General features: G+C 38.1%; 1 protein-coding gene across 1 annotated transcript in view; it reads right to left on the reverse strand.

The window, feature by feature from the left end:
- The window catches only part of dnah6 (dynein, axonemal, heavy chain 6), a 241,124-nt gene that overhangs the window by 57,449 nt on the left and 161,611 nt on the right, over positions 1-22,064 (reverse strand). The window contains exons 56-61 of the mRNA XM_059644490.1: positions 19,240-19,365; positions 13,972-14,136; positions 12,688-12,755; positions 9,927-10,107; positions 5,527-5,706; positions 3,226-3,459 (exon numbers count right to left, since the gene is read on the reverse strand). Coding sequence (XP_059500473.1) covers positions 3,226-3,459; positions 5,527-5,706; positions 9,927-10,107; positions 12,688-12,755; positions 13,972-14,136; positions 19,240-19,365 — 954 coding nt within the window. The remainder of the gene's footprint in view (positions 1-3,225; positions 3,460-5,526; positions 5,707-9,926; positions 10,108-12,687; positions 12,756-13,971; positions 14,137-19,239; positions 19,366-22,064) is intronic.

Here is a 22,064-nt window from a genome sequence, read left to right on the forward strand (position 1 = left end):
TCTAAACTGTAATATTAAATATAAGTACATGAATGGAATGCAATTGCAGGCTTATCCTAACCTTGATGCAAATAGAAATCATATTCAGACAATCCCAACAAATCAACATCACCATCTGTTGAATGAAAAATACAGGTCACCCTTGGCGGTGAGCTCATCATCAAACAAGGAACCTGAGGAACATACAACCTATCCAGTTGGTCCTTCAAATTAGCATTCATTGACATCTGGAGACTCCTGACAAAATTGAGGGAGCTGGCCCACCAACTAGTCAAGCAACATTCTAATACAATCATTATCACAGAATCATACCCTTTAGCCAATAGCCAAGATCCCTCTCCATTCTTGGGACATTTCACATGTTGGAAGGTCAGACTCAACACAGGTCAAGATACAGTGGTATACAGCTTGGTGGAAGGGATTCCAGGGAGTCTTCAACACATTTTTGGCTTGCCCCTGCCTGCCCCATCACCATGAAATCACAAGCATGGAAACCTTCTTCTCATTACCAATAATCCTCACTCAGCAGCTGATGAGTCAGTGCTCTTCCTTGTGGAGGGAGCAGAAGAGTAGCTTGAACATAGTATTGACTCTTGAACAGTGTCTTCATCACTCAATGTGAAACTCCCATGATACTACTATTGACTCAACATGCTGAATCCTAAATCCCGATTGAAATAGTAGCCTTAAAATGCAATTCCTTGGATAATGATGCAGTCCATATTGGCTTCTTGCCTGAGCTACTCAGTGGCAAAAAAAAATTCACACCTCAAAAGTAATAAGCTATTACCACAGCCTAAGTGCTACCGCCCAACAATTAACTGAACTGCCTTGTTGAGATTCAACCTGCCAACCTGACTATTACAGTAGCTTGGAGTCATCACTGATTGGAAATGCATAGCAACTAATCACAAAAATACTGTGGTTACTGGAGCAAAAAGAAACTGGGAATTCTGTGGCATATTACTTCATAGACTCTTAAAAGCCTTTCATTTCCTACAAGGTACAAACTGGGAGTGTGATGGCATACTCTCCACTTTTCTGAACAGGTATTAATGCAACAACAATTTAGGAACTCAATACCATTTCAGTTTTCTAAATCACCACTTCATCCAACAATTTAGTTGTTTATCTCCTCCTTCACTGGCAAATCATAGTTGCAGTGTAAACAGGAAAACATATCAAAGAGATACAAAAGTAAACCATATGGCCTATCAAACCTTCTCCACCTTTCATACAAAGATGGGTAATTTTGGGGCTCACATACACTTTCTTGCTGGTTCCCTACATTCTGTGATTCCAACAGCCTTAAATACATTTAATGATGGCACATCCCAGAAACCTCTGGGATACAGAATCACAAAAAATTCACATTGATTTGAATGAATCAGTCCTGAATAATCAGCTTTTTATCTCGTGTCCCCTTGTGCTGGATTCGCCACGGAGGCAAATCAACGTCTGTGAAGCTCCTTCATAATCATGAACATTCTATTAACGCATCATCCCATTCTTCTGAACTTTAAAGAACACGGGGAGATGGTGGAGCAGTGGTACAGTCAAAGAACTAGTAATATAAGAGCACAAGTTAGTTTTCCAGCCCATGGTTCAAATTCCACCATTGCAGTTGTATCAGCAAGCAACTTCAATCATTCCCAATCTGTGACTGGGCAGAAAGCTGCTACCATTGATTGCTCTGTCAAGGTCTAGTGGGCCTATTAGGTGTCTAGTGGTAGAGGAGAACCACTACATATGCTTGAGAAGATGCAATGTCTTAAACAAAATTTTGCTTTTTGGGTGGTCGTAATCAGGTATGAGATGTATTGGTAACAGAGACATTGTTACAAAGATGATGAGGAGATCTAGATTATATGGGTCTGATTCCTTTGAGATCCAGAGTGCTCTGCTTTTCCCCACCTGTCTTCATGAGATCATCTGTTTGAGTGGAGTTTATTGTAGTTTTTAACAATAACCCTTTCAGAACCATTGTCTTACACAAGAGAATTTGAAATTCAATTCAGAAATCTGGAACATAACATTATTCTCTGTAATGGTGACAAGTCATCAAATGCTGTTAAAAGAAAATAACTGGCCACCTTATCCTATTTTTTTCTTTTTACTGAAATCTCCAGCTCACACATCATGTGATGAATTGGTCCTACTGAGGTGCCACTCATCTGTCTCTGCTATGACTTCTTATTAACAAATACTTCTTGTCGCATCTCCTCTATCCAGCTCCATCAAAAGCCTTAGGTCCATACGGTGTAGGGCATGGGGAGAACAGCCTTACACAACTTGATGTTTGGAGCCAACTGCTAATATCCAATATTTCTGTACAGTTCAGAGTTTTACTTAAAGGAATAAAAGAGCTTTTATTACTGATATTGCTGAACATTTTGAGGAGCACCTCACTAAAGCAGTGTAGAAAAAGCATCTGACTCAGCATATCCATCTCAACAGTGTCAAATTGGAGATCAATGGCACTGATAGTGCACTGTGGTTCTTCATCGAACAGGTGGTACTTTGTAGTCAAGGACCCCTTATCAAGGCCGAGGTTATTTTTGGTTTTGGTGTAGGTGAAGTATTCATGGTTGCACATAAGCGTCAACTGCCAAATTTTCATCCATCCGCAAACAGAAGGCAACCCAGTTAACTCTTGCCATGCATTGGGTCTTTGCCATACTAAGAGATCTGACTGCTGCAGTAGAATATAGGGTAGTTTCCACCTGTCCCAAAGCCATACTACACGATGCAACAATTGAAGTATTTTCAGTCTTTTAAGAGTGCTTTTGTGATGCATCAAAATGTTGGCCACCTTTGAATTCACCAACAGCAGTTGCCATCTCTGTTCGTATAAAACATTAATGATCACACTTCAGCAAGGCACGAATCAGATATTTTTAAGCTCCCAGTGAAGTTTCTTAATTCATTTGTGCAGGGTTTGGAAGATGGACAAAAAGCTTTCTATGCATTTTTTAAATAACATTTCAGTGCCCATGTCTAATATAATGCTTAAGCTAGTGAAAAGAACAAATATAAATTAAGAAATTATTCTCAGCATTAAATAGATAAACTTGTAGATACACATACAAACTTTCACACTGTAATATTTGATCATATGTCAAAGGCTCAAGCTCTGAACAAAATTTAGTTTACTCAGCATTTCATTGGTGATTCCCATTGCTGACTTTGTACTTGACTTCATAAAGCTGAGTTTATAAAGCATACCTTATCCAAGCTTACGGCCCCTCTAAGGAAGAAGTTCCATTCAGCATCTGAGATTTCTTCATTTTGGCGCAGAATGTCAGTACACAGCAAAAAACTGTATATAAGTTTGTGTTTTTCAAAGAGGCCTCTGGAAACATTAGTGTAAACAGTGAAAAGTGTTGCATCTAACAAAATCTTCAGACGTTTTTGCAGGTTATAGGTCTTGTCAGATGTCTCGATGGTTTGATTAAAGAGCTAACAAAAGAAAAATCACACAGTAAATAACAATTCCTCACCAATGCAGTCCATTGGAATATTTGATACTTGTTTTAAAGCAGCAACCACAAACTGGAGCTTCCTGTACCAGCATATACCTCACTCTACTGTTATCATCAAGCCAATGGACTAACATTGGTTTAAAGAAGAGTACAGAAGGGCATTCCAGCACCAGCACAAGGCATACCTAAAAAATACCTCAGTCATCAACATAGTGAAGCTACAACAAGGGACTATTTGAATGCCAGACAGTAGAAGCAATATGCAACTGACAGAGCTAAGAAATCCCATAAACAATGGTTGTAATTTAAACTCTGCAGATCTGCCTTATCTAGTCAAGGATGGTTCCAGTCAAATAAGCAAGTGACAGAGAAAGAAGTTTCACCAGTATCCCTATATTCAATAAATGGAGATATTCAGTACATCAGTGCAAAAGATAAGGCTGAAACAATGGCAACCATCTTCAGCCCAGATGTGTTGAGTGGAAGAATCATCTTGGTCACCTCCTGAGACCCTCAGTATCAGATGCCAGCTACCTAAGCAGCAGCCCTCGACCAGTAGGCCGTATTGGGCAATCATAGTACCTGGCAGCCCTCACCAGGGAGGTGTCTTCTTCAGATGGACAATGAACTAGGAGAGGTTGAGCAAATACACAAGGAAGAATTCCCTATCACTTTAGTTAGACAGCAGAAGGTTGCCTTCACAACTTGAGTGAGTTGACACATACCATGCCAACGACTTTTTTACCTCACTATCAGGAAACCATATTCAATCGTAATGGTTTTTTTTGATTAATTAACTAGTGCAGCCATATCCAAATGACAAACTTAACAAATCAGCTGAAAATTCCTCATGAATGGTACTTCACCTATTTTAGGTAACTGTGGTCATAAACACTAAATATCTAATACTGTCCACATTAACAAGGCACAAGTCACAGGTACCTTCATTTGCCTCATTGAATTCAGCTCCAACAACTCCAGAATTCAAGAAACCCAAATCTGTGAAAGACCAAGCAGTCCCTCTGTTTGGTATCATATCCATCAATTTTGACATTTACTCCCTGCATGCAGACACACTATGGCAGCACTTTGTACCATCCACAACATGCTTTGCAGCATCTCACCAAGGCTCCTTCAATAGTATCTTCACAAGTTGTGAACTCTACTAGCTAGAAGCACGAAAGCAACAGACACAGGGGACCGCTACCACTTGTAGATTCCTGTTCAATCCACAAACCATCCTGATTTGGAACAATATTGATCCCCCTTTACTGTCAACTGGGTCACAATCCTGGAATTCCCTTCTTAACAGTATGATGTTAACCACACCGCATGCCACATGCACTGTAGCAATTCAAGAAGCAGCTCACTACCACCCTCTCATGGACAATAGGGGTGGAAGCAGGCCATTCAGCCCATTGAGTCCACACTGACCCTCTGAGGAGCATCCCAACCATACTGACCCACCAACCCTATCCCTTTAATCCTGCATTTTCCATGGCTAAACCACGTAGTTTGCACAACCCTGGACATTATGGGCAATTTTACATGGCCAATCACCTAACCTGCACATATTTGGAAACTGAGAAAGGAAACTGGAGCACCCTGGGGAAATCTATTCAGACACTGGGAGAATGTGCAAACTTCACATGGATAGTTATCCAAGCATGTAATTGAACCTGATCCCGAGTGTTGTGAGGCAACAGTGCTAACCTCTCCACAGTGGAATGCTTGGAACCCAGACTTTTATAGATTTTGAATTTCTGAGATTAGACAATGGCAATGAGATATTAACTTAGGTGTTTGAAGTAGAAAACATGGCAGTATTTACCTGAAGCATAAAACAGTGATAAAACATTAAGGACTAATAAAATATATGTTTTGGGTCTAAACACTAAATACTTCCATGTTTCCAGTTCATAAATCACCAAGCTCAAGAGTGGTATTGCATGTTTGGAAAACAAAGGATGAACAACAGATGTTTCAAAAGACTTCCAGAGGTTGTAATGTACTTCGTTAGCACTAAGTAATGAAAATTTCAAACCTGCTTGAAGTATTTTAAAGAAAATTGGTACATTGGGTCTATTTCAGACAAGCTAGCAACAACAAAATACATGACGGATCCACGAGTAGCCACAGGGCGATATTTCTCACGAGCAGAATTAATTTTCTGTTCTGTGGCTTCAGCCTCCTCCAACCGAACTTTGATAGCAGCTGAGGTAACCTGTATAAAAGCAAAATAAATTTAATTTCCTGGAACAGTAATACATAACATTTCCAATTAAATTATTACCTTCATATTTCTTCTATGATGTTACCTCAGTTCGAGGATTTCTAGCTTCCTGGTCCCAGTTGCCTTCCTTCACCTGAATGTGCAACCCTTCTACATATTTATTCTCCTTCAGGATGGCATGCAAGGTTTTTTGCATCTTGCCACGCTTGTTCATCTGGCTGAGCTTGTTCTCATGTTGAACAATTTCTCACTGAACTCATTTTACTTTCTCCAAGTAAAAAGTGTGACTATGAGTATCTATTTGGGCCCCAGTTATGTCGGTCACTTTGTGGGATATGTGGAACCAGATGCCCATCCATAGATCTTTCTCTGATACACAGATGATGTCTTTCTGCTCTCATTCAGAATTAGAAATAGTCAATAGTTTTGTCCTTCACTCAACCTCACCTGGTCTATCTCTGACTCTTGACATTGCTGATCCATTTCTGAGGATTCTATACATTAATATTTACTACAAATCCTTCAATTCCCACAGCTACCTTGATTACTCTTCTTTACATGCTGCCTCCATTAAGGACTCCACTTCTTTCTCCAAGTTTCCTCATTCTCTGTCACATCTGTCCTGGACATGCTATTTTCCACAACAGTACTTTCAACTTAGGATCTCATCAACTCAGGACTCCCACTCTGTTCATGACAAGGCCTTCAGCCATTTCCCACAGTTCTTCCTTCACTCTTCCCCTCCCTCCCACAACAATAATGGAGTTCGCCTTGTTCTCATTTTCTGCCCTATTAACCTTTGCAATCAAATAATTATCTTTGGTCATCTCCAGTAGGATGCTACAACCAAACTCTTTCTCTCGCCAGAGATAATGGGAACTGCAGATGTGGAGGGTCTAGGCCCGAAACGTCAGCTTTTGTGCTCCTGAGATGCTGCTTGGCCTGCTGTGTTCATCCAGCTCCACACTTTGTTATCTCTTTCGCTCGCCACCTGTGTCAACATTCTGCATGGACTAGCCCCTCCCTGAAGTCGCAATCTACTCCGCCATCACTCCCAAAATCTCTTCATACTTGTCCCTCAAACTGCTTCTTCTTCACTCTGGAAGGTCCAAACACACCTTGTATGTGAAGCAGTGATTACTGTGCTTTTTTTCATTGAAGTGTACTGGATTTGCTGCTAACAACATGGTCCTCTCCACACTGATGACAATAGATGCAAAACTGTGTGGCCTTCCTGCAGAAAACCTTCGCTCTGTCCAAAAGAATGTCTCCAACATTATGGTTGTTTGCCATTTCAATATACCACCCAGCTCTCTTGCTAACGTTTCTGTCCTTCATCTCCTGTAATACTCCAGCGAAGTTCAATGCACAATGGAGGATCACCACCTGGCACTTTTCAGCATTCAACTCTGAGTTCGACATTTCAAACCATGATTTCTGTCCTCCTTTTTCGTTCCGCCCCCCTGCACCATGTCTTGCCTACATGGGTTGCTATCTGCAGAACTGACCATTTTTTCTTTATTTTAATTTCTTTTACAGAGGCCAGTATCCCATCACCAAGTCTCCCTTTATTTACACATGCACAGCAGTGCGTTCAGAGCAGCTAGCTCGTAGCCAGTCCCCGACCTACTTTTTTGAATTAACTCCTGCAATTAACACCTACTATTCATCTATTTAATTTCTCTACTACCATTAGTAATCCCCTTGCCATCTATCTAATAGCTTCTCCTCCCCTATTCCAACAGCGTAACAGACATCACTCTTCCAGCCCTCTCCATTTCAAGAAGAGTCATATTCAAGTCAAAGCATGTTCTCTGTTTTTATCTCTACAGATGCTATCAGACCTGCTGAATTTCACGAGCACTTTGTTTTCATTTCACATATCAAGCATCATTTATATTAAATTATATCAGTGTTGCTTCTATTAGAGTCCCTGATGCTGCAAAACTAAGGGATAACTTTGACTACGTACAGCTACTGATCTAATTAATCATCATCCAGCTTAATGACATAAAAGCCTCAGGGGGCTAAATGGCCTACTTTTGCTCTTAGTGTTCTTGTATTTCTAGTGGGGAGTTTCACCTGCCAGCCACAAATATCGCAACATTGGCTGACAATTTTCACACTACTAGAGTTAATGCTGATATCATTTTAACAATTTCTGATTCAAGCTTCTAGTATCATTCCCATTGGAAAGCCAGATTCATAAATCGATTTCTAACATCCAGCTCATCATGTGAAATCATAGCTATTTTATGATTTCCTGTTTTCACTTCAAATTCACAGTATTTTACTTCAGCACTGATTTTTTTTTAAAAGCAACTACATTCACCCACTGCCCAGGTAGGATAACCTGAGCCTCTATAGGTCCAGTTCAAGTCCTTTAAAATGTTTTAGATTCAAGATCCTTCTAAGAGCTGGTCTGGATCTGGAATATGTCATATTTTGCAAATAGCTTGGGAAAAACAGTGGAGTGAGGTCATCCTGGCCACTGCCAGTATGATCTAAATCCTTGTGTGTTTCATTGCATTCACTCTCTCCTTCGGAATGAGATTGTATTCAACCAAAGTCATGAAGGGATTAATTGCTTCCTTAAATAACTGATCAACTCTGAGACAGTCACAAGGCTCATTATCTTTTCCAAGGATCTTCAGTGGAAAACCATTATTTTCAGGAAAGGAATTTAGAGATGATTACTTAAGCTCACAGACATATAGAAAATATGAAGAAAACAGTGCAGGACGCACTGTGTGAGCGAAATAACTTGATGGAAGAGATGACACAAGGATAAGCAGAAAATAAGTTGTGAAGACAACATAAGGAGGCAAACAAAGGAATATAAAAGTCCCAAAAAAACAGTGGATGCTGTAAGTCAGAGACAAAAATAGAAATTGCTAAAAAAGCTCAGGAGGTGTGGCAGCATCTGAAAGAAATCAGAGTTAATGTTTCTGGTCGAGTGGCCTTTCTTCAGAGGACGTTCTGAGGAAGGGTCACTCAAATCAAAACGTTAACTCTGATTTCTCTCCACAGATGCTGCCAGACCCACTGAGCTTTTCCAGCAATTTTTATTTTTGTCTACAATGCGTTATAGAGTAAGTGGGCAAGAAGTTGGCAAATAAAATATGACGTTAAAAAAAGTCATTGCTCATTTCGGCAGGAAGAATGATAAAGAAGTGTAGTATCTAAATGTTCAGATATTGAGAGCTTTGAAATGGAAGGAGGATCTGAGTGCCTTTGTGTATGAATCACAAAACATTATATTGCAGATACAACAATAAGAAGGAAAACTAATAGAATGTTACCATTTAATGTGAGAAGAATTGAATACAAAAGTACGGAGTTATGCTTCAATTATACACAGTACTGGTGAAACCACATTGGGAGTACTGTGCACAGTATTGATCACCTTATTTAAGGAAGGGTATCAATACACCAGAAATAATTCAGAGAAGGTTTACCAAACAAACACCTGGAATGAGTAAGTTTGTCTTCTGAGCGAAGGGTGGAAAGGATAGGCATTTATGCAATGCAGTTCAGAGGGGTTAGATGTGACATAATCTATATGTACAAGATCTTGAAAGGTTTAACAGGGTAAATGTAGAGAGGATGTTCTCTCTAATTGAAGGATTTAGAACTAGGTGTCACTAATTATAAGCGATAGTAGGAACTGCAGATGCTGGAGAATCTGAAATCACAAGGTGTGGAGCTGAAGGAGGGTCTAGGCCCGAAAGGTCAGCTTTCCTGCTCCTCTGATGCTGCTTGGCTTGCTGTGTTCATCCAGCTCTACACCTTGTTGTCACTAATTATAACTTGGGTTGTCCATTTAAATCAGCAATGAGGTGATTTTTTTTGCTGTCAGAGGGTTGAGTGTCTTAGAAACTTCTTTTCCTGAAAACAAAGTGTTAGCAGAATTGTTGAATATTTTTAAACATGTGGTAGATAGCTTGCTAATAAGCAAGAGGAGTGAAAGGTTATCAAGAGTAGATGCGAACGTGGACTTAAGGTTACAGTCAGATCAGTCATGATCTTAGTAATGGCAGAACAAGCTGAAAGCCCTTCATGGTCTGCTCATACACATTGTTTATAAACATGGAGTCTGGAAGTCAACACTGTTGGGAACTTACTCGGTTTTTCTCAACTCTATTTTATCTAAGTTTTTTATTGAACATTTTCCATCACTAAACAAAATATGCTTTTTTATATCATACTACCTTGGACTGCTGAAGAGTATTTATCAATTCTTCATTATCCAGAATGTTGCCTTCTGAAGTGAAAAGCAGTTTCAAAATTCTATCTTCAATAGCTTTCAGTTGATTTTTGTCTGCATTGATTTGAACAATTAATTGGTTTCTTTGCTCCTCAAGTTCAGGTTTCTCAATTCTCACAACATCGCTGGGGAAAAAAAAAATCACACCATCACCACTAAACAACAGCTCATGTAAAGCAGTGCTAAGACCAGCTTATTTGTCAAGTGCAGCCACATAAACAGGGTTCTTCTTGTCCCAAGCTATTACTCACAAATCTGCCATGAGGGAAGCTATTCCCTGACAGAGGAAAAAGGTAAGCAAAATCACTGAGCTCTCCTCCTTAACACTAATTTTCCTTGTCAACATGGTTCCTGAAAAGACCCCATCAAATATGGTGAAAGTCAACATAGAAGAAATTGATTCTTTAAATATTTGGTTTAAAATGAATAATTGTTTCTATATTGTGGTTCTCACAAAGTAACAGTCCAATATTTAATGCAAAAGTGATAGTACACAATAAAAATCTTCTATTTGGACTTCCAGCTACACTCAGTGTATCCCTGTGTAATTATTTTCCTGACAAAAGGGAAACATGAAAATGGGTTGTCCAGAAATGTCATCTACACTGTTTTTATCTTTTCAGCCAGCAAAAACCCAGCAGCAGTAGTCCACACAGAAGTAGGAAAACATTCTGGGTTAGTTGAAAATCAGTAAAGTTGCCAATTCTTTTTTTCATTCCCTTTCCTAAAAATAAACAAAAGGGTATCTACACATGAAAAATATATGTTTAAAAGGTTGAAAATTATACCTCTTTATATCATAGTCTCAGCAGATTGATGGTATCAAAGCTCTCTGGAATGTGCAATTATGATTTGAAAAATACATAAATTATAGTCTGGGAATTTTACTGACAAGTCTTCACTTCAGGGCAAGAGGTGCCCGTAAAAGTGTTCCCCTAAAAACATTTGTCATGTTCCTTAAATCAAATACCTATTCATAGAAAACAGTAGAATAAAGACTTTGTGTTTTCAGCCACTCTCTCAAGGAATTAGGGTATCCACGGGCACAGGAAGCAAATGAAAGAATATCACAAAACTACAATCATCATCATGCTAGATCAGAAGGAAATATTATGAAAAATATGTGCAGAAAATTCTAACATTTTAGATTTAACAGCTTTCAACTTGAATCTGAAAAGCAACATTAATTTTTTAATAAGAGAAATTATTAGCTTTATACTTTTAAACCAGAGAAATCACGAACAATGGTGACTATTTGCATTTGCACTATTTTGTCACTTACAGCTTTCAAAGACATAGACGATTATAACAATTTTATAAGTATTGCACAGGGAGAAAATTTGTCTCAGTTTTCAATCAGCAATTAGTGTTGTACCGGCACATGAGGACCTTAACTCAAGGCTGGACAAATTTATGTCTCGGGTGTCATTAACAAGGTCATTTTTCTCTATGGTGAAGTTTGCTTCCTCACTATCAGAGAAGTTAGAAGGAATAATTCCCCATAGATCTAGGACACCCGGCAACCATTTAATATTCTGAGGAGCATAAAGAGGCTGGAGGCATGTCTTCAAGTTTCATAATCTGACTAGTCACCTGCTTTGTAGTCTCGTTCAAGTAATTGCCAGAAACTCATGACGTGTGTGCAAGGTTTTGTGGTGAGGTAGGAAAACATTCCAGGAGTTGAGGGAGAGATGCAGAGAACTCATGATTTGAAGGCCAGACAGGGAGGAATCCCATAGGTGACCCAGAAATGAAACTAAAATAGAATAAACCAGTATTCTAGTTTACAGTAAACTCGAATCCCATCAATTCCAAAAAGAATTCCTGTCCAGTGCCCAGAGAGAATTCCACTCTCTATTACACAGAGGGTTTGACTTATCTGTGTCATCAATTGTTGGTTTGGAGAGTCTGAGTCTCTGTATTGGGCTGTTGTGGTGCAGTGATAGCGTCCCTATCACTAAGCAAGAAGGCTCAGGTACAGGTCCTAACTGTTGCAGAGGTGTGTAATAACACATCTGAATAGGCTGATTAAAAATATCTATCTACAATTGAACACAGACTATCTCAGTTTCAAATATCTTCGTCAGGGTTTTAAACAAACACTTCTGGTCTGGAAATATTAAACTTAACTCCTTATATTGAATTTTTTTTTTAATTGAGCTATTTTTTAAACAGTTCTAAACCATCTTTCTTCATTGGGAACAAGTGTTTTTCATATCCAGTGTCAGCCAAGACTTTAAATCTGAAAACAAATGCTTTCTTCAAGCTATGGGTGTTTCCCCCATATAAAAATGAAATCCAGAATCTTCTGAAACCTAACTTGCAACTGTTTAAAATGTTCACTTATAAAATCCAGTGTAACAAAATTCCCATTAGGATCCAAGAGCCATCTCCCTCATGCTGCGCTTTTCTAAATCATCTTGGCTATAGAGGTATTTACAAATTAATCATTCATCTTCAGAGACACAGACCCACATACAATTAGTTTCAAGATCTAAACTCCAAAAGAAATGGCATTAAAATACATATAAATCACATCCCTTACATTTCATGCAGGGAATGCAATAGATAAAAAGCTTGGATAGAATACCAGACATTGATTATTGGAAAGTACATTCCAATAAAATGACTTGGAGTACTTCCTCATGACAAAAATATGTGTAGGATACAAAAGTACTCAGTCTCAAAATAAAAAGGAACCATACCTGAGCAGCTGATCTTCCAAGCCAGACTTAGTCACAGTAAAGTTGATAATGGTGACCTTTATACATACCTGATGAAAAATGATGAAATATAATAAACTAAAACATACTAAACACAAGCGTAGTTTTTTTTCATTCCCTTCAAATGAGAAAATTACAATACAGAATCTGTTCTGTCATTTTCTTTATGTATTAAGCTAATGAAATGAAATAACATCTGAAAGAATTATAAAGAAAATCAAGAAATGACATGAGGTAAGAGCAAATTCATAATGAAAGATGAAGTAAAATCCAGTTAATTACCCCAAGCAAATCACAGCTTACAGCAATGCAGTCTCATAACATTATAGTCAACACTCAATAGAGTAAATCCAAAGCTCTCGACAAGCATAGATCAGGCACCACAGACAGGTAGCTTATGAAATTTTGTTTACTTGAGGGAGAAAAACATGCCTATTAAAGTCACTTCCCTGGATCCTGGAATTATCCCAAATATTTCAAAAGAATCAAGTTTGTGACGAAGTATTTTAGAGAATAACTGGGTCTGTGTGTATACATCTGCATGAAACAAAATTTCCATTTCCCAACTGAAGGTATAGCATTAATTTAATTTTTCATCTACAGTATGATATTTCTGTTACAAATTCAGGGAAAATGCTTGACAACACTGCATCACAAAAAATTCAGGCTTTGCTAATTCCACCAGCCCCTGTTGTATTTAAAGCCTAATCTTCAGGTGCACATTTAATTCAAAGAAACAAGAGTAGAAATTGACGGTGGAATGCTAATATTCTATATTTTCAAGCTGGCTTGGAGTAAGGCTTCAAGGAAGCTTATGTCAAGAAATGAATCTTGGCAGATAAATGTAAGCTACAGTAAACAAGTGCCATAGAAGTGATCTTAGAGGAATTCATCACATGTTGGCCTGAGAAAAGATCACTAGATGAATGCAATGGGCTTAGGTTTTTCTATCTCCCCATTATTCTTTATTTCAGTAAGATTTGTTTCATAGTATGTTTGTTTAATACTGTGTGGGAAAATTGCCAGGATGACTGCATTGTTTGTAGTGAAGCACTGGCTGTTGACATGACAATGATTAGATGCATGGTGATTTTTTTTTGTGCAGACATAACTACCAATACACTTATGAAGAATAAGTAAAGCCAGAATTATGACAAAGCTTAAAACAATCCTTGTATATTCATGCGTAACCGTACCCAAAGGAACTTGCTCCTTCAGAAAAGAAAGAAGGGGAGGAAGCTGAAACACAAAACTTAATTGAAGTACCTCTGGTAGATAGTGTGGATTGGACATTTTAGTCGTCATGTAGAACTTGAAGTTTTTGTCGTAATCAATGTCTGTATCCCCCAACCGCATAAGTAATCTGCCACCTGTCATAAATGTCTGATTTAGAAGAATTGGCTCCAGAGATGGATCCAAGCTCTCTCTCAGCTATGAATTAAAAGCAAAATATGAAGTCAACATCACAAATGGCAGTTGATTTAATGTTATGATGGACAAGCACAGATACAAGATGTTGCTGAAATTGAGTTAGAGGATATCTAATTTTATACTCATATAATCACATAGTTATTCCATGGAGCATTCCTCAGAATAAATATATCTCCTCTAACTGCTTCAGTGTTCCCTGATTACTTTTGCCATTGACTTCTCTTCTTTATTGGTATGATTCCAATACTATTATATCGCTCACACATGTCTTGTCAACATTTGACTATTTCCACCCTGTGCCTTCTGTGGCTACCACAGTTTATACTACAATCCAGTGAACATGATTATGTCAGGCTGGTGCTCAACAAGACTGTGGCAGAACTATCCTAATTTGGCACAAGTCGCCCAGTTGTTAGTAAGGAGGACTTTGTTGGGTTCTGAAGGGGTGGGTTTATTGTTGTCTTTTCTAGTGCCTGGGTTACTGGCAGGTGACCCATCAAGTTTCATTCCTTTCTTGTAGCAGATTGATACACCTTAGTGGTTCATTAGATTGTTTCAGAGGGGAATTGGACCCACAAATATTCAATCCTCAGTGATCTCAAATTAGTGTAATAGAGAAGACTGAAGTACTTAAATCCATCTCCAGTCTGGAAATGTCAAGTGGATGATCAGTCTCAGATTCTTCTCAACATCACTATCATCCCAGATGCCAGTCTTTAACCAATTAAATTCATTCTGTGATATCAAGAAATGACTGATATTGAATTAAGTGCCAATCCCTAATTTGTCTTGAGAAGGTGGTGGTGAGTTGCTTTCTTTAACTGATGTTTATTTGCTGGAAGTAGACCCACAATGCTGCTGGGAATTTTGTATTTTGATCCAGTGATTCTGAGTCAACACATAAACAAGGAATAAGAGTAGGTCACTTGATTGTTCAAGCCTGATCACCATGGCAGATCTGATTTTAACCTCAACTTTACTTTTCTGCATGTCCTTTACAATCTTTTACCTCCTTAATAATCAGGAATCTATCTACCATTACCTTAAACATATTTAATGATTCTGCATCCAATGTCTTTTAAGAAAGGAAGTTCTAAAGACTCACAGCACTCAGAAGCATTTCCCCCTCATCAGTCTCAAATGGGTCATCCCTTATTTTCAAACTGTGACTTCAGTTGTAGTTTCTCTCACAAGAGGAAACATGGTTTCCATATCCACCCGGTCAAGTCCCTTCAATTAACCCACGACTGACCCATCTGAACTCCAGTGGAGGCAGGAGCAACCTGTCCCGACTTTCATTGTAAGGCAATGCTCTCATTATATAACTGAAACATAATTTCCGTCCTCCACCCATAGTGAACCATAACATTTTGTTAGCTTTCCTGATTAATTCCCGTACCTGCATACTACTTAATTATCTCAGAGTATTGCAATATTCACCATTTAGATGGAACGCTCTTTACTTCCACTTTCTGTCAAGTTGAAAAAATTCCCACATCATGCTCCATTTCCCACTCACTTAACCCATCTCGCCCTTTATAGGCTCCTTTTGCCCTCCTCACAACTTAAGATTTGAAGACCCAGCATCAATGATGTGGTACCGCACTTGTGACATTCAACCAGACAGAAAAAGACTCATTTATGGTTACAACCTGCCTCCTGTTAGCCAGCTAATCTTCTTTCCCTGCCAATACATTACCCCCAAAACTAGGAGATTTTACTTTCCAGAATAACCTTTAATATGGCACCGTATGAAAAGCCAGCTGGAAATCAAAGTAAAATACATTTACTGGCTCCCACTTATCGACAACACAAATTACTTTTTCAAAAAACTCCAATAAATTGGTTAAACATGATTTCTCTTTGACAATATCATGTTCATTCTGCCTGATTATAACAGAGTATTTGATAAGTTCAAGATAACGTCGTTAATAACTTCTAATATTTTCACTGCAACAAATGTTAAGCTAACTGGCCTGTAATTTCTGGTTTTCTTCCCCTCTCCCTTTTTGAATAAAATAGTTTGATTAGCTTTTTTGAATCTAAATGATTTAACTGAATTTAATTATTTTTGGAAAACTGAAGTCAATGCATCAGCCTACTACTTTAAAAACCTTAAGATAAAATCCATCAAGTCACAGAGACTTGTCAATTTGAAGTTCTGACAATTTACTAAATACTACTTCCCTAGAATTTGTAGTATTCTTGAGTGCCTCCCTCCCTTTCTATTACTGATTTACAGATAGTTCTGAGTGGTTACTTGTATTTTCTCCAATAAACATGAACATAAAACTTTGTTCAACTAATCTGCCATCTCATGACCCTTAACTGCCAATTCCCCAGATTCATTTACTGAGGGCCAACATTTATTTTACTGAAGTCTTTTCTTTTTTAAATATCTGAAGAAACATTTTCCTATAGTTTCAAGTCAGGATAGTGCGTGGCTTAGACGGAAAGTTGTAGGGGATGGTGTTCCTGTGTTTCTGCTGCTCATCTTTTTATGTGGTGGTGGCAATGGCTTGGAAGGTGCTGTCTAAGGAGCCAGGGTGAATTTCTGAAGTGCATCTTGTAGGTGATACATACTGCCTCGACATCAGTGCGAGGAGAGAGTGAACGTTTGATTGAGTACTCCCAACTCACTGCAGGAGTGTGCTTTACTAAAATTAAAGGAGCTCAAAATTATCCAGCACAAAGTAGCCCCTTGATTGGCACTCATCATTCAACCTTCACATTCACTTCCCTCATCACAGACACAGACTGGCAGCAATGTGTAATATCTACAGGATACAAATACTGACCAAGTTTCCTTAGACAACACCTTTCCAATATGCAACTTCTATGGAGTAGATAGGAAAAAGCAGCAGACATGGATACCTTGCAAGTCACTTCTAAGTTACACAACATTCTTCTTCACCATCGCTGGGTCAATGATTAAGTTTATTCCTAACAGCACTGTGGATGCACTTACATCAGATAGACTGCAGCAATTTAAGGCAGCTTGGCATTACCTCCTCCAGGCAGTTACTGATGGGCAGTAAGTCCCCCACCCAACCAAGGATATCTATATTCCATGAACATCTTTTTTACAAAAGAAAAATCACCTTGTTGAAATGGAGAACACGGTGGGGGGGGGGGGGGGGGGGGGGGGGGGGGGGGGGAATCTTGCAACAAATGTTGTTGACAAAAGATGAAACATGGAAGGTAATGAGATTGGTTTTTGTTTCAACTAAAGTGTGAACTAAAATATGGCGGGTAAATGCATCTTGATAAACATGAATTGCACATTTCTGTACCACTTTTATTGACAGCATTAATTTTAATTACAAACAGGAGTTGAAAGATGGGCAGTTGCAAAATAACAGATGACATTACATAGGACAAAATGCACCCACAGGGTCACTAAGGAAATGAATTCCTGGATTCTAATATCATAGATTTAAGATTTAACAATTTCCACAAATCTGCTCATTTTTTGCAAAAAATCTAAATAGATGGCACTTATTGTTACTTATTCTGCCATCAGACTTGTCAAGTACAAGCTGAAAGGAGAGTTTATACTGACAGCCAGAAAACTATAACTAACTGAAAGTGTTCTATCACACTTTTGATTTGGACATTATCAGTATTCTGCCTCTTTTTCTTTAAAGGCAAGATAAATTAATGTGCGCATCTGATATTGCAACACCAGGGCCCAGCAAACTGTCTCTGCTAGCTTGCCACATGAACTTGATGTAGGGAACAAGTGTTGGCACTGTGCAGTCAATATTGGACCTCAGGCTTCACTAACAATACTTTGTGAGGGAACAAGGCAGCTTGCTCATCCAAATTTGGTTTCAGCATTTGTGGCCTAAGCCAAGTTGCTGCGTAAAAGATGAATCAGCAAAGCACAGTGTAAAGGAAAGCGTAGGTAGCATGTCTGTGTGTGGAAACGGGGATGTGGCTGCGTAATCAAGGGAAAGGCGAGAAATAAAAGATAGAGAAACCACTTAGGGGCTGGAAGGCAATTGGTCAAGAGATTGGTTGAAAATCAATTTCATAACTAAAAGGATTGAGACATCAGTGGGCTGGTTATTATGAAGGGTGCAGTCGGATGGGTGGAGTGTGATTGTGGTTGTGGGAAAACAAGAGGCAAATAGCAGCTGCTCTATGCTTTAGCATTAATATTAGTTATAAACAGGAGTTGGAGCTAGCTGTTTTGCAAGTACATGGTCCACATTCAGGAAAATGTGATTATTTTAAGTGTAGATTTTCAGTCAGGAATCTGTAGGGGTCCCTTCAAGGGTGACCAATTACACTGGATATAGACAATTTTTTCTGAATGCAGCCCACACAGAGATTAAACAGGTAAAAGGCACCTAATTACACATTCACAAGCTCTAACACATGTATTAGAACATCCATTGTCTATGTTTTGACCACGTAAATCTATTTGGTAATGCGCTTCCTATTGGAAGCCGAGTGTTTGTTTGATGTTTGAAAGCCAAGTGCAGCACCAGCAGATTTATGTACCCTGAAGCTTGATAGATGCAGCTCTACAAATATAACATTTTAAAAGTATTTAATATACATTAGTATCTATTTATTATTAAATATTATTTCAATAATACATGGACAAGAATACTGTATTGTACATGTATTCAAGTGGATTTGCTTAAGGTAAATGAACTCATGCAGATTTTGTGAAGAGTGGAGTATTTCACTGTGTAAAATATGAGTGTTTACTAGTTAACATAATTTGTGAATTTGTATCTACTTCAAGCGACAAAGTTCCTCATTTTAACTGATTGAAGACCCATATCAATTGGCTTAATTGTTCATTCCTGAGATATTACACAAATTATTAAATACTTGCAAATTTTAGATATCAGATGAAAATCTCCAGGGCTCAGCAACAGACTTCTTAATGTCATTTGCATCTACACCAAAGAGTGATGTCTCAGAACTGATAGCTGAAGTGCAACGTATCAAATATATGCAGTCATGTTTATTCGAGGTGTTTCCAATACATGCTTTGATCATACAATTGCTGATATGCCCGAATAATGCATGGGTACTGAGTCACTTATTTGGGGTGAAAATTTAAAAATATAAGTATACATTTACCTCTTCTAACAGTACTGGCATTCCAAGACGAATACTATTTTCCAACGTGCGTAAAAAGCTGGAGTCTGTTAGCTTAATTACCTTCAAACCATTTTTAGTTTCCATGTTTCTTATCCAGCGATTTGCCTTTGCAAACAAATCATAATTATAAATGTATTACTTAAAATATAAATATCACATTCTCCAAAATAAAGTATTGAGGTTTGTCACCTTCACTAGCATTTATTCCTAATTGGACTTTGATTGTGAAATAAATGTGCAGAGTGAAAGGCCAGCCAGATTGACAGTTTGAGAATTACAACTTGGGCTTTACTCATACCATAAGGTTACCACAGTGCGTTTTGCAGTTGATCAACTTTCACTGTCAGCAAACAGGATGCCACTGAATGCATCACTGCACAATTTAATCAGATGTACTTTAATATCTGGCTCAAATGGGAAAGCAGAAAAATTGTCAGAAGAAACTGTTGGATTGTCTGAAAGAGGAAAGAAGGTCCAGGGAGGAATTATTTTCTACTTAAAAATGGTTTCAGTGTCAATGTTAGAAAATACTTCAAATCATTTTGCTACCTGCTAATTTCACACACTGGCCAATAAAATTATGGTATTTTCAATCCCTTTCCTACCAGAGTCAATCCAGGATGACAGTGGGAAATACACTAAAATTAGCAAATTGTACAATGAACTGTGAGAAGACTAGTAATTTGCATAAGGATTTAGGCAAAAAATATGTGTTAATTCAAAACAGAAGTACAATCTAACGAGAGAGGCACCGTGAGGTAGATAAATGAAACCAGATGTCAATGATTCATTAAAACCTAACTCATAGTTATAGATAAAAATTATATTTTAATCTCCAAGGGGGAAACTGCAAACCAAATTTATTAAATGATGTTCAAATGAAACCATTACCAACAAGGTTTCACTATCAGTAATTTTTATTTTAAAATGAATAAGAATCAAAACAAATTAAACATGAATGACAAGGAAAATCATTTTCAAATGGAAAGGCAAAATACGTTTTTTTTGTACAAAGGGTTGTCTTACACAACCACAAGCACTCACTTCACTTCCTGTAGTAATGTGGCACAATGCAAGCGTCCAAATTTGTCTAATTTAGCCTTTTGTATGTAGGCTATCTTCCTGACCCACTGACTGAATTAGATCTTTGAGTCCTCTGGCAATCATATTCTATCCAAAGACCCCAGAGACAGTCAGCACCCAAATAACACACTCTTGCTGAAACTCCTTAGTTATCTCATGACAGTTTTCATGAGAAAAATTTTTCAGATACTCCTGTAGCTGTCATCTTTAATAAACTTGATAAAATGGTCTGGTCGGCTCTGACAAATCTGAAGTATAACTGTTGAATTACACAAGTCACAATTTATGTTCCACCCTTAACTTTAGTTTTCTGTTTTTTTTAATAACTACACACACAGAGCACCTGTAAATGGGCCTTCCCTCTTCTTCGCTTGCTGCAAGTTTCCTGTATCTGCCACTCTACTTTGGATCTGGCTACTTGACTTCTGTATATCAACTTCTATTCTGGCAGTTCTGCTTTCATGCCAAGGATCACAAAATCATCTGGATAAATTTTTCATATTATTCAAGAAAATGGCAATTGATCCTTTCACTCTTGATGTAAACTCTTTAAAGCACCCTTTGAACATTCTTAAAGCCAATTACACATGCCCCAAAACAGTTTCCTCAAGAAACTACAGATGTTATCTTACTGCACTGCTCCTGGGTCTAAGCTATCACAACAGCTAATGAAATGTCATTACAAGAAGTATGGAATACATATTTAAGTGGTACTTTATCCTCACTTGCAATTCTGTAGAAGACTTTTAGCTTAGATAGACTTCAGGTGAGTGGTGAGAGAAATGCCTGTAAGATACTGGTGAGATGCCCAGGCCATTTTAAGGAGTGGGTTGCATTTCAATGTCATTAATCAGCAATGTAGGAAAGTGATTAGTTCTGAACCAGAAAATAAGGGACTGAAAGTAGGGGTGAAATAATCATGAGGGATGAAGATCAAAGCACAAGCTAGCTGTTGGAGTTCAGAAGGGTTAAATCTGAGAACAGACAGAAACTTTTTCTTAAAACTGAGAAGCCTGCAGTATTTTCAGTAAGGGCAGCTAGCTACGGTGTTCAACAATAGGCGGACCATGACTTGGGACAAATTTACCGATTCCCTATGTACAACCACAATTTGCAAATTGAAGTCAAAACTTACCTGAAAAGGGGCAGATCTATCTGCTGCACACATGGAAACCTCTATAAAAATATTGGTGAGTGAACACCAAGAATTCTAAGCCCAGGAACATCTGGGACGTTTGCACGACTCTCTGCCAAAAGCCCTCAAAACTAGGGGTGGTATTTTCATTTTGGGTAAAATACCTTTCAAATGATACACTAGCCTCAGACACAAGGTGTCATTTCTGTAGTACTGAAATAAGTCACTAAGGCTTCTCAAACATGGGTCAAAAGTAACTTGCACGTTTTCAGTGAGAGGGCTAGAGTCAGAAAGTTCATACCTGAGATTTGAGCACTTAGTCCAACCTGATCACTTTACAACTTGGATTTAAAAGAGTGTTTGGCAAAATGAAGCCAATTTTGAATTGTTAGGACTACATTATTTCAGATGAATAAATACAATAGCTATAGTTAGGCTTAATTAATTCAGTTGGTTTCCCTCTCTATCATAATGATAGAAAACAATGCACATGGTCCGTCAAACACTTAGCTGCCTTACTTAAATAAGATTTCAACTGTTCTACCTATCCTGCTGAATCCTAAACATTTACTCGATTAAATATTTT

Source organism: Stegostoma tigrinum, chromosome 3 (genome assembly GCF_030684315.1).
Source record: "Stegostoma tigrinum isolate sSteTig4 chromosome 3, sSteTig4.hap1, whole genome shotgun sequence".
In the NCBI taxonomy this organism is placed as follows: domain Eukaryota; kingdom Metazoa; phylum Chordata; class Chondrichthyes; order Orectolobiformes; family Stegostomatidae; genus Stegostoma; species Stegostoma tigrinum.